This window comes from Marmota marmota, unplaced genomic scaffold, assembly GCF_001458135.2.
Source record: "Marmota marmota marmota unplaced genomic scaffold, marMar, whole genome shotgun sequence".
Lineage (NCBI taxonomy): Eukaryota > Metazoa > Chordata > Mammalia > Rodentia > Sciuridae > Marmota > Marmota marmota.
Genome location: NW_026000305.1, coordinates 199,487 through 213,842, shown reverse-complemented (window position 1 = coordinate 213,842; position 14,356 = coordinate 199,487). Strand labels below are relative to the sequence as shown.

Genomic DNA, 14,356 nt, shown 5'->3' with positions numbered 1-14,356 from the left:
TTGCCTTTTCACCTAGTGTTCCTAGGGGCCATTGGAATTTTATTCTGAATCCTCACTTCTGACACGGAACCTGTTAAAAGAAAAGCTTCATACAAATGAAATTTAATAGAGTTTAATTGAATAAAGAACGAATCATGAATCAGGCAACCTCTCGAAACAGGACAGGTTCTGTAAGGAACTGGGGCTTCTTATGTTAACAGGATAACATTTACAGAAAAGGGGAAGTGGCATGCAGACAATGGAAGTGAGGGACAAAGATAACTCAATTGGTTATAACCTGGCATTTGTGTTATTTGAACCTGTTTTGACTGAAGGTTGGCCACTGTGATTGGTCACAACTCAATTTTGTTACAAAGGCAAATTTCCAAATGTAGTTTTCAATTTGTTTATGTACTGCGTTTAGTTTCAATTGGCTACATAAGTACTGCATAAGTTTGTGAGCACAATGGCTGTCTTAGACCAAATATATTTTGAATAAGCATTGCCATTTTGCAAAAGAATATATACTGTATATCACAATGATTAATTAAATGCTAGTGTATTATGTGAAGAGAAAAATATGGAGAATAGATACCAACAGATTGATACATTTTTGTATTATGGAGTAGGGAAAAGAAGGGACTAAAAGAGAGGCAGAATATTTTTAATTTATAATATACATTTTGATTGTGTTTGATACATCTTTAAAGCAAGAAGAATTAATTGGTAGTATGATAGAATCACTGAGATAAAATTTTGTAAATGAAGAAATATATAAACTGAGTTACAATAATGTGCAAACACATTTATTAAAGATAAAGTTCATATGCGGTTGTGTGAAAATAACACATCTTTTAAAAGTTTATTTGGTGATTCAGTGTAGGCATTGGGAGAAGATTGAGGATTCTTTTTTTATTGATTGATTGATTGATTGATTACTAGGGATTGAACCCAGGGGCACTTAACTACTGAGCCACATCCCAAGCCATTTTTTATATTTTATTTAGAGGCAGGGTCTCACTAAGTTGAGTAGGCTCTTGCTAAGTTGCTGAGGCTCGCTTTGGATTCACAATCCTGTCTCAGCCTCCAGAGCTGCTGAGATTATAAGTGTGCACCACTGCATCCAGCATATTATTTTGTTTTATAAAGCTGCATTTCCCCAGCATTTCAAGTATGAAATCTTTCTTGTTTAAAAATGTCAAAAACAGAATAATTGTGAAATTATTGCAAATATGATACCAATGTAGTAATTGTTTCAGAAACATGCTCACAGTATACTATTTTATGTGTATAAAAGAATCAGACCAAAAAATATGATGATGTGTCTGTATGTGCAATTGTCCCTGTGTTTCTATATCTCAATCTTCTTCACAGCAATTAGTCACACATCAAGTCCAGGTGCTTTCTATACAGCTCACACAGGGGTTAGACTTCCAATCCAAGGGTGGACATAAAAATTTCAGGATCACTACCAAAGTATGGAAATTTCCAAAAAGCTTTGGCCATACAATAGATTTCATGTATTTCTCTCTCTCTCTCTCTCTCTCTCTCTCTCTCTCTCTCTCTCTCTCAAATCCCTTACCTCTTACCAGGCCTCATAGTTGAGACTTTCACTACTACAATTCTGACTAATCACCAAAGGGTATCACTCTCCCTTTCCTATAGGTTCTTTTTCTCGAATTCAGAAGGCATACTTTTTATAAACATGTCTTTCCTCAAAGCAGACTATAAAGCCATAAGAACAGTGTAAATTCAAATATCTTTTAAAATTGTATGTATAAGAATAATGAAAATTTCTGTTTCTTGTTACTCTTATATCTACAAATTCACATTAATATAAAAATCTGAAAAGAAATATACACTATTGTTTCCTGCTCACTCCTACGTGTAATTAATTTATGAAATCAGGTAAGGTGGTTTACTTTGTGCTGGGCACCTTCAGTCCAATTCTATATGTGCATCCCACACATTTCTCTATTTCTAGATATGTATGACTAGAAATGTCCACTGGGAGAAACATAGATGTTGCAGCCGACCCCATGGTTTGTGACCTCAAATTGATTCCATTCCAGGCTAGTTTAATCCAACAGTTACCCTGAGTCCTGGAAAATCAGAATCTAAACAGGAAATGATGTGACCTAGTGGAGAGAGGTTGTACTGTGGGAAATAGAGGTGCTAGCAGTCTAGCTTCTCCTGACAAATTCTCACTCACAGAGAGTGAAGGACGAGGTAACCCTTGTGTAGATGCAATCTTGGTTCTTGTCATGGGCAGAGAAACACAGGTTTTTCCCTTTTCCTTCAGCCCTTTACTAGGTCAGAGTAGTGAATTTCTGATCTGTCTTTGTGCCTGTCTACTTCCCCTTCCCCTTCTCCTCTTCCCTCCTCCTCCTCCTTCTCTTCCTCTTCTTCTTCCTTTTTTCCTCCTCTTCTTTCTTCTCCTTCTTTCTCCGCTCCTCCTCCCCCCTCCTTCTTTTTCTTCCTCCTCTTTTCCTCTTCCTCCTCCTTTTCCTTCTTCTTCTGGGGATTCTTCTTCTACTGGGGATTGATCTATGAGGGGATTTACCATTGAACCACATCCACAGGCCTTTTTATTTTTTTATTATGAGACAGAAACTCACTAAATTGTTGATAGCTTCACTAAGTTGCTGAGGCTGGCCTCAAACTTCCTATCTTCCTGCCTCAGCCTCCTAACTCACTAGGATTACAGTAGTGTGCCACCACACTTGGATTGTCCCTCCCATTTAATCTTCTGAGGTTATATGGAATTTCTACTCCATGTAAGTCCTCCTTTCCCATTTGGGGACGTGGATCAAGATCCACAACAGATAGAAAAAAAGTAGAGACAAAATTCTGAAAAACAAGCACAAGACTAAGACTTCTGTATGTACATGTAATTATCTTGATTTAGTGAAATGGCTTTCACAATTTCTCACGATATTCACTTCCCCTCAATGTTTCTCTTAAATAATATGTAAGTAAATAGGCATTCTCATGAATTTTTTGGAGCTAATGTCAAATGGTACAACTCCCATGGAGGGGATTTGGTGCTATATAATAAAATTATATAGGTATTTACTCTCAGAACCAGCAATAGCTAAAATAGATATTTTATCTTATATTCTATTAATCTATCCAAAAGAAACAATGCAAAAGACAAAAGGCACAAATAAGTGCAAAATTGTTTATGATAGAACAATTCACAATAGCAGAAGGCTAGAAACATGACAAATGCCCGCCAATTGCAGGCTGGTTGAGTAATCTAATATGCATCTACATCCTAGAGTACTATTCAGGTATAAAAAGCAGGGAGGACTCTATATATATACTGACATCAGTGATCTTAAGGATACATTGTTAAGTAAAAACAAGATATAAAAAGTGTAGAATTGTGTCTTTCAGTATAATAGCCACTAGCAAAAGCAGTAATTTAAAGTAAATTATAAATCAGTTCTTCAGTTGCACTCACCACATTTTCACATACTCAACAGCTGAGGCAGCTAGTGGTTACTCTGTTGGACAATTCAGAAGCAGAACATTTTGATTTCATCAGAAAATTCCACGTGTATAGCCTATACACTTATATTACTTGCTTATATTTTTTTAAAACTGGAAGGTTTTAACAAAAAATGATATATAAAAACAATTAGAGAGGAGCCACACAGTATGAAAGCAGATGATGTTTATTCCATTAAAATATAATACATATTTACTGGTTCCATGAATGGAAAACAGCAAGAAAAAATGACAACCCAGCAGCAATGAGCAAATCTAGTCCTCAGATTGAATTTTCTAAAACTGTATCCCAGAAAAAAGAACCAGGCTCCCTTAGAAAGTGATTGATTCCAGATCTATTGTCAGAATTTCACCAGATAATTCTAGACCATACTGCCATGCCAGATAGCATATCAAAAGACTCAGAAGCTGGGCTGGGGCTGTAACTCAGTGACAGAGCATTTGTCTGGCACATATAAGGCACTGAGTTCGATCCTTAGCACCACATAAAAATAAACAAATAAAATAAAGGCATGCTGTCCATCTACAGCTACAAAAAAGTAAAAAAATAAATAAATAAATAAATTTTAAAAACACTCAGAAGCAAACTAAAGGGGTTCCCACTGGACAAACAAGAATATTCTGAATGTGAAAATATTAATGACTGAAATAGATTAAAACACATTGACTATGTAAATATGTGACTCCATGACATTAAAAAAAGAGCTCCTGTTTAGAGGCTCTTAGGTAAATAATTCAATGTTTTGAAAAGATGAAATACTTCAAAATCACCAAACACTCATCCAATAGTTCCTCTGCATATCATACCTCAATATAACCTAAGAGTTGAGGAGAAGTTGCTTTTAGAGATGAATCACAGCTAATGAATTCATAAGAAATCAAGATTAGGACATTATTGTTTTTATAACCTTTGATAAAGTGCAGATCTAGGTATAAATATGCAGAGGCTGCAAAACCATGAAGTGAAGAGATATGGAAAATTTTATAATGGATGTAATTAGTCTGACAGCCCTTGAATCCAGTGATCAAGTAAGTACACAGAAGGAGTGACAACCAGACCAAATCAACCTCCTGGTGTAACAGTGTAGAAATAGTCAACACCAATATGAGGTATTCTTGTCAAAAAACCTGAATCTAAATAAGTCTCAGATTTAATAACCAATTTAAAGTAAAGAGGAGAAGCCAAAGGAACATAAACAACACAATAAGGATACTATCAGAAAAATCTAGAGCAAAAAATCCACATGACAAAATAAAACAAATTTCTTAAGTAAATAGATACAAAAGGTAAAAATTGGATGGGCAGATCATCTTTAGATTAAAGGAGAATCAATACTATACAGAGAGCTAAAGTAAAGAGAAGTTAAAATTGAAACAAGAAGATATCTCCATATGTCCAGAAAGAAAAAAGATGGAAAATACCAAATATTTATGATGATGTGGAGAGTTGGACACTTAATACTACCAATAAGCATACAGATTAGAACAACCCCTTCAGAAAAAGTTTGACGCCATCTACTGATGGCAGATAAACTCCACTGGTTGACTGATGTCAAAAATAAATGGGAATAAGTGACTATCTAAAATTTTGTACAAGAACATTCATGGCATCAGAATTTATAAGAATTCAAAAATTGAAAAATGCATACATCTCCATTATGTATGGGGTGCAATTATCCAAACTATGTAATACTTATACTATAAACCAATGAAAATGAATAATCTATAAATAGAGAGGGCAAAATGTAAATCACAAACATTCTGTTGATTGAAAAAAGCCAGACACAAAAGAATACATGCCATATGATTCCAGGAACTTTTACTATTCTCTTACATAACCTGCAGGTTGATCTCAGATAACTACATCCTCTACATCCTTAAGAAATGATTTGCTACATATAGGAATAGAATTAATGCAGCCTCTGATAAAAAAAAATCAACTGAGTGAGAGAAAGGAGACATACCTGGGTTACAGTGCCAGTTCTAACCCAATAGCTCTAGATGACCTTGGATAAATGTCATCTGCTCCACCTGTCACCAAGGGTCAGACCAGCCTTGCTTCCCAATCAACAAAGTCTAGAGCACAGTTAAATGTGATTTCCATCAGGAAAAGCACTCTGAGTTCATAAAAGGGAATATAATTTGCCATAGAAATCCAAAGAATTACTTTAATGGCCAAATTTTCTAATGTAATGTAACTGTGATGATTATTACATTTTAAAAATAATCATTACTCTTTTGTTCCTATGACTATTACCTTTCGATAATAATTTGTAGATAAACACCATCTGATACATGGCAAAATGGCTACTAAAGGATGATTTTCACACAAAGAAATAAGATTCTTATATATAATATTAAACATGATGGGCTGATATGATTCAACAAATCTTTTTTTCTTCTTAAGTGTACTGGTCAGGAATGCAGGCTCTGCAGACAAACTAGGGACAAATCCTTGTTCTTCAATATTGTGTGACTCTGAATACTTTTATCTCACTTTAAAGTCATTCAAAGGCCCCATCTGTAGAATCTGGATTATGCAGTACTTTAAAAGAAAAGAAAATGCTCTTAAATAATTGCTTTGTGCTTTCGTTTTACAAGGATAAATAGTCAGTATCCTATTATTTAAAAAATATTTTGCATAGATATTGGGATACTTGGCTGTCTATGACCTTGGGAGAGGGAAGGAACTACTTTCTGCCTCAGCTTTTTCTTCTGTAAAAAAATTAGGAAATCAGATTTTCCTACCTCAAGGGTTATTGTTTTGAGATTACTCAAGTTAGTACATTAATGTACTTAGAATATTACTGGGTACACAGTAAAGGATTAATATTGTGATCTGTGACGTAAATACTTGCAAGTTGAGATTTTAATTTTATGCTATTTATTTTTAAACTGACATAAATTGCATTTACTTATTTTTACAACATGATATTTTGAAGTATATATACATTTCAAATGATTAAATCAAATTAATTAACATATGCATTACCTCACATAGTCATAATATTTTAAAAAACACTTAACATCTACTTTCTTAGCGTTTTTAAAGAATACAATATAATGTCATCAATTATAGTCACTATGCTATACAGTAGATCTTTAACTTTAATTTTGTATCTTTTTAACATCTTCCCAACACTTCTCAAACTGCCCCAGCTTCTGTTATTCTCTGTATTTCTGAGATCAACATTTCTAGATTCCACATATAAGATCATGCAGTACTTGTCTTTCTATGACTGGCTTATTTCACTTAACATGATGTACTCCATTTTCATATATGTTGTTGCAAATGACAATATTTCATTTTTTGTGGCTGGATATTATTCTATTCCCCCCTTTCTCTTACTTACACACACACACACACACACACACACACACATTTTCTGAGCTCATTCAACTGTTTATGGACACTTTATGGATTGATTACATTTCTTAGTAATTGTTAATATATCTGCAACAAATATAGGAATGTGGATATTCTTTCCACACATTGGTTTCATTTATTTTGGATATATACTCTATATTGGAATTGCTGGGTCATGTGACAGTTTTATTTTTAATTTCTGATGGAAACTTCATACTGTTTTCTATAACAGCTTTAATAATTTACATTTCTACCAAGAGTGTGTAAAGGTTCTTTTCCTTCACATCCTCATCAATACTTGTTATCTTTTGTCTTTTTATTATAGCCATTTTAACAGGAATGTTACTTCATCATGGTTTCAATTTGAATTTTCCTGATGATTAGGGATGTTGAGCATTTTTATATAACTGTTGACCATTTGTATATCTTCTTTGAAAAATGTCTATTAAGGTCTTTTGCTCATTTTCAATTGGGTTATTTGCTTTCTTGCTATTGGATTATTTGAATTCCTTTATCAGAAGTACAGTTTGCAGATTTGAAGTTCTGTTTTTACTCTGTCCATTTCTCTTTATCTGTGCAGAAACTTTTTAATTTGGTGTAATACTATTTGTCTATTTTTGCTTTTGTTGCTTGTGTTTTTGATGTCACATGCAGATAAAAATTGCCTGAATCAATATCAGGAAATTTTACCCTTAGTTTTCTTCTAGTGCTTTCACAGATTCTGTTTACAATTAAGTCTTTGATCTACTTTGAGTTGATCTTTTATATGGTGTGAAGTAAAATCTAATCCATTCTTCTGTATGTGGATATTCAATTTTCCCAATACCATTTATTGAATTGAAAGACATTTTCCCATTGTATGTTCTTGGCACCTTTGTAGAAAATCAGTTGGATGTAAATATATGAATTTATGTCTCAGCTCTCTATTATATTCCACTGGTCTGTGTCTTTTTTATGCCAGTACCATGCTGTTTTGATTAGTATAGCTTCACAGTATATTTTGAAATCAATATGAATTATGTATTAGTCTTTCAATCATCTTCCTGTCTGCACATTACCAAAGTGCTTTTCTGTTCAATCTCTTTTCTGAAGAGATAAAACAAAGTTCATACATGCATGAGGTATGAAAGCACTATCATTTATGTTAACTAGTCCAACTCTTTCATTTTACAGATAAAGAAACTGAGACTCTGAAAAGTTTAATGAAAAATATAGGAGCAAAATCCAGTCTAGTATGCATGACACTACACCTGTGACCTTTCGATTGGTTTGAAAAACTCAAACATACATATTTCTCTATGAACTGTACAACTGCACATACAGCTGTTAAATATAGTATAATTAAATAGTGACATATTTAGTAAAATAAATAAAATATATTTTGTTAATTATTGTTGATATTGTAAGTATAGTGATTGGTCTTGATTTAAGGGCAATTGGTTCACAGTTGGTACCTTTGAGGGAGTTTATTTCCCTACAACAGAAAAAGAAATCATTTTAAAGTATATATTCAATAAAGTATTTTTATCTCTAAGCTATAATTGAATATATTTGGATTTTGTTAAGCTTTTACTGTAAATAAAATTAATTTATTCAGAAAAGGAAATGAGATATAAGTTGTTGGCAGCTTGAAAATTAGTCACTTTCATTTAATATGAAAAACCTCTTCTAGGAATGATAGAAAGGATGCAGGGTACCAAAACTATAATGTAAATTATAAGTTAAAATTGATTAATCTATAATCTCAGGTGTAAGATTAAAAAATAACCTTCAATAGTCAGAAGATATGAGTTAAAATTTTAACTCCATTACTTTCTAGTTTTTAACCTTGAAGCAATGAAATAAACTGAATTTCAGTTTCTTCATCTGCAAAGAGTTAACACTTGCACCTGGTAACTCTTTAGATTATTGAGAATAACATATGATAAATATACATCAGAGTATTTTGTAAGTGAAAAATCATACAACTATTGACATTATCATAGTAACGATTAAAATGGGGACCTAAAGAGCATTGTAAATAATTACTACTTAGTAGCACTAGACATACTCACTAAACAAACTTAACTCAGAGGGTAAACTATGCAAACACTTTCAACTTTCAATGATAATGCTAAAACATCATACAGAAACATACCATAAAGTAACCTTTACAGAGAAAGCACTGAAAGACACACAGTTGGTTGAATTAAGAGACTTTTAAATGAGTTAGAATGATTTACAGCCCACAGAAAGGTATTAGATCTTTACATGGTGAAAGTTGTTAGTCACCCACAAGAAAGACAAGCACTATGGGCAATTCCAAGACTAATGTCATAAAATTTCGTCACTTTTGTTTGTTTTGTAAACCAGGCTTCTAGCTGGCAACCATGCTACATTTTCCCAGTAATCCAACATACCCTATAAGAGATTAGAAAACTTTAACTTCTTAATAACATTCAATGTGAACTTGCACAAATGCTAGGCATAAAATAACAAATGTTTATAATTCTACAGGCATCCAAAAGTTCCCTTCATATTCATTTTGATTCATTAAAGAATAATGGAAATATAGGAACACATACACACAAAATTATTATGCAATTGTCTTATTTTTATAAGATAATATTCCACTCTGGTAGCCTTTTGTTTTGTTTTTGGTTGTAAAATTAATTTAAGTAGCCCATTACCTTTTATATCAAATATGCCTTTTGATGTTTGCTGTTGTAGCAAAAAAAAAAAAAAAAAAAGAGAGAGAAATCTAAAAAAGGTAAAAAGCAAAAGAAAAACATTCAAGACAAATGAAATAATTCATTCTGTATAAAATGTGGTGTTTCAAATGCAGAATAATTTAATAACTCTTGGTTATTTCATATGCATCTGGAAATGGGACAGATACACGTCCTGTTCCTGTCACAAGAGGCAGAATTCCAGCATTTGGTACAACGTTCCAAGATAAGGTCAAAGTGACATTCTTGTTTCCCTTGAGACCATTTCCATCATCAAAGAAAAAATATTTTGTCTTCATGTCTTTCAATAGCAGCTTCGGATTATCACCTCTCAGAACAATCTTGTCCCAAAGGACCACTTGATTCACAGCATTATTTTTTGTTGAATATTCCGCTGATAAATAAACAAACAGCTGCTTAACATTCCAATCGAAAGTATTCTCCAGATCCGCAGTGATATGAAATGTAATGAATCCCAGATCACTTCTTTTTCTGGGTCCAGTGAAGTCTTCTACGTTTTTCAGCAGGATCCGCGAAACGTGCAAACGCACCGGGGCGCTCCTGTCTTTGAATGCTGTGGTGATGAAGCAGCCCAAGGTGAGCGCCGCCATCACGCTCAGTGAGAAAGCGAACAGTGAGTTGGCCCGCGATAATATCGAGTTCATCTCGACCTTCTCCCACGACCCTGTCTCCACAGGCACACCAGGGGTCTGGGCTCTGGTTCCCCCTGCGCACTTGCTCCTTGTGATTTTAGCTGACTGCTAGGCAGGCGTTCCCTGAGCGTGCGCCAACCACGATTTCTTTTTTTTTCCAAGTCACTAGTTTACAGTACAAGCACTATTCAATGTATTTAGAATGTCAGCGGCGCTTAGTATAACTGATGTCAGAAAACACCAACTCTATTTCTCCATGTGGCTGAACGAGCCCAGGGCTCCTTTTTGATTCTGCCTTATTCCCACAAGGACACACAGCCACTGGAGGTACAGATTGCCTTATCTCCGGACACGCCCTGTCTAGGTGCATTTCCTCTCTGCACACGCCACTGGTCCTATCCACCCCATTCCCTCCCCTGAACTTCAGCAATATTCAAATGATTGTTTGCACAGGCTATTTTGTAGTCCGTTCTCCACACAGCAACCAGAGTTACCTTTTGACAAGAATCAGATTCTTTCACTCCCAAACTCTAACCCTTCACACTCAGAATAAAACCCAAACTCCCTTTGTGGACCAAACCCTAAAGCTCCTGTTTGCCCTTTGCACCTCACTGCCCACTAGTCTACATATTGTCTGCCAGGCTGCCAACACTGAATTTTTCCTCTGTTTCTTGATCAGCTGATGTCCATGAACAGCGCAGGGACACTGATGAAATTACTGATTCATGCCTGGCTTCTTCTTGTCCTTTGGACTCAGCTCAAATACCACTTTCTGAGAAGGAGCTTCATTGACAACCCCATCTATCATAATCCCTGTTCCCTGATTTTCTACTCTATTTATGTGTATTATTATCTTCAAATCACAAATCACCATATGACATTGTCCTTTTTAATGATTTGTTTTCCTGCTAATTGTCACTATTCCCAAATTAGAATGTTAGCTCCAGAGATTCTGCCTATCTTGTTCTTTGCTCTGTTTCCCTAGTGCCTAGATCCTAGTCTCATATATGAATTACTGAATAAATATTACTTAATTGAAGGAAATTTTACCAATTTGATACACCAGAGAATACACAGACATTTAAAGCCAAGAAATAGGAGTAACCAACAATGGAATTAGACATCAAAGGATTCAAAAATTTAGCAGAACTTGTTACAAATTCACAAAAGTGCTTTCAAACCTGGATGAATACTGGAAACAACTAGAGAAATTACTCAAAATATGGATATGTCCATCCAACCTTCCTGGTTTTGAATCAGCAGACATAGGGTGGACCCAAATATGTGCTATTTTAATAAGCAACAATTGATGATTTTGATGAAGTGATTCATGGACCACACTTTCAAAAATGCTGATCTCAATAGCTCACATTTGAGTGCTATTATTTTATTAAGTACTATTGCATAGTTATGGGACATCTGGAGTGTTTGTTAATTTATTTACTTGAAAGTTCATAAACCACACTTAGACCACACATTTCTTTCCTACATGGGATCATACTTATCTTCAGAGTATTCCTGATGATCAGAAAGATCTTATATAGAGGAGGTTAGTGTAGGGTAGCATCTTACCAAAGTGCTCCCATGGTGGGACATTGATCTCTCCAGGAATCTGTCCAGCAGACTCAACATCATATTTGTTTTTCTCTATAAGCTCTTGGCTCTGGAGTACAGAGTGCACACCATTCTCTAATGTTAAACTAGAAGAATAAGTAAAGGGAAAGAAAACACATAGAATAGAGAAAAAATAAGAGGATGTTGTCTTGCCTTTCCTAACTCAAGTTAACTGGAAGCTGTTCAATGATGTTTTTCCTCTTTCACAGCTCCATTCCACAACTCCCTTCTGCACACAGCAGTGACCCAGAAACTCACTAATAATGAAAATATGGGCTTATCCCTGCTTGATGTTACATTTCCAAGTATTCTCACTATTGTAAGGGTATTATACTGATATAATAGGCATTGTTTGGCTGAGCACAGTGGCACACACCATAATGCCAGTGGCTCGGGCAGCTGAGGCAGGAGAATCTCAAGTTCAAAGCCAGTCTCAGCAACTCAGTGAGGCCCTAAGCAACTTAGTAAGACTCTATCTCTAAATAAAATATAAAAAAGGGCTGGAGATGTTGCTCAGTGTATAAGCCCCTGTCCCCCAGGTTCAGTCCCTGGTACCAAAAACAAATAAGCAAAAAACTCCCCAAAACAAAACAAAAAATACATATTGTATGGACAGAATGAAGGAAGCAAAGTGTGAATGAGGAAGTAACATTTGCTTTGCTGATGGATAAAAGATGCACTACATTGTAGGTTGCTATTTTTAGATGATCTTCAAAAAATGATGCTCTGAGGTAGGCTTCATTGCTTCTTTTTTATACATGGGGAGATGTTAGTCTCAGAGAGCAAAGTAAATTCTCAGGGAATTCTAGAAAGGTATCAAGTGGACACTTAGACCCAGTTGAAGTGACTTCCACTGGTTAATTTGGGGACAATCTAAGGATAAAATATATAACAGAGGGTAACTTCTGAGAAAAATGTGAATCTTAGAATCAGACTGATACAATGATATTGGTACATGATAAATAAATAAATAAATAGGAAATGAAGATTCTACACTCTTCTCAAATGCCAACTAAATATTTTAGAAGGAACATCAGAATTAGAAAAGCAGCACATGTGAGCACCAAAGTAATTAGTAATTCAGGCAAAAATCATAAACAGATGCTCAGTATATTCCAAATCCCACAGCAGTCACAGTCACTATGGTAACCATGCTGGCCAAGGAAATGTTAGGAAAAACAAAGAACAGCCACAGTAATCTCATCTCTAATATGTGCTAGGATCTGAATAAGAATGACTTGACCACAAAAATTAACTTTAAGTATACTTCACAATAAAAATTCCTAGCAGCTTCAGTGGTATGTAAATATATACATACATTTACGAATATACAAATATGTACATATTGTTTCCCCTTCTTTCATACCACCCAGGATCCCAGGAATTCATTAAGCTGAATTTTTTAGGAGGTAAAGAAGTAAAAGCACACATTTCAACGGTTTAATTTCTAACCATGTATATACTATTGAAAGCTACTAAACTATGTTCTTTTAGAGATTGATTTTTTTTTCTGTAGATGACCTGTAGAACTGTTCCTGGGACATTTTTATCCCTAGTTTCTATGTATTCCTAATGGCTTCCAAAATCTTACATGGAAATACTGATAAATGTGGATTAAGCATGAAATAATTTTTCTGCCAAAAATATTCCTTAACAGCTAATATTAACATATGGTTGCTGAAAGTTCAGAAAAATAGAATAATTGACATTTGTATTTGTAAAATAATATTTTAAGATACATCAAAAAGCATGAAATATTTATGAACAATCTGTCCCCAGAACTGTGATATGTACATTGATTACTACAGAATATTGCTGAGAAAATTAAAGATGTAAATAATTAGAAGATATACCCTGTTCATGGATCAGAAGACTTGGGATTGTTAAGATGTCAATTCTCTCCAGTCTGATCTACAAACTCACAGCAACTGCAGTCAAAATTGTTATCTTCCATTCATGATATTTTCTTTCATACAGAGGGACATAAATCTCAAAATGACTTTAGCATCTCTACATACTCACTCCTCTGGGTATCAATTATCTGATTAATGAATTTGGAAGGAGAAGCAGGGGTTCCTCATCCCAGCCCCTTTCCCTATCAAAACTATTAATCATAGTCTGGGCTGAACAAGTGTGTGTTCTGCTTTGCTTGCCAGAGGTGGATATTGCAAAGAGCCCACAACTCTATTTTCTCATTTTCTTGTCTGGCTGGCTTACTTTCTCTTTCTATCATGTTGGTCCATAAAGCTTGGATCATTATGAGACTCTGCCCAAATACACCTCCTCCACATCTGACCTCTGAGCCAACCAAGAAATACAACAAGAGCCTATGGAGAACAAAACATCAACTTCATTCCTTCTTAAAGTGACATTGGAGAAAAAGGCTTAGGTCTGAGGACAAGATATTTCTTAATAAAACAGAATCAAACAGATTTATCCACACTGTGGTGCTACACTGGGTCAGTCTAAAAGTCAACCACTGCAATGCATATCCTAGCTGCTGTCCCAAGGAGTCTTGCCTA

The 14,356-nt window shown here is 34.7% G+C and overlaps 1 protein-coding gene across 1 annotated transcript; it reads right to left on the bottom strand.

Moving 5' to 3' along the window:
• Nucleotides 1-7,576: 7,576 nt before the first annotated feature.
• Nucleotides 7,577-10,318, bottom strand: LOC107156062 (signal peptidase complex subunit 3). Its single transcript, XM_048797273.1, has one exon. It carries the CDS (start codon nt 10,230-10,232, stop codon nt 9,690-9,692), a length of 543 nt encoding a protein of 180 aa, XP_048653230.1. The 5' UTR covers nt 10,233-10,318; the 3' UTR covers nt 7,577-9,689.
• Between the last annotated feature and the right edge of the window lie 4,038 nt (nt 10,319-14,356).

What these genes read in the sequence shown, in the direction of transcription:
- LOC107156062 (XM_048797273.1), bottom strand. Translation starts at nt 10,232, where the DNA reads ATGAACTCGATATTATCGCGGGCCAACTCACTGTTCGCTTTCTCACTG.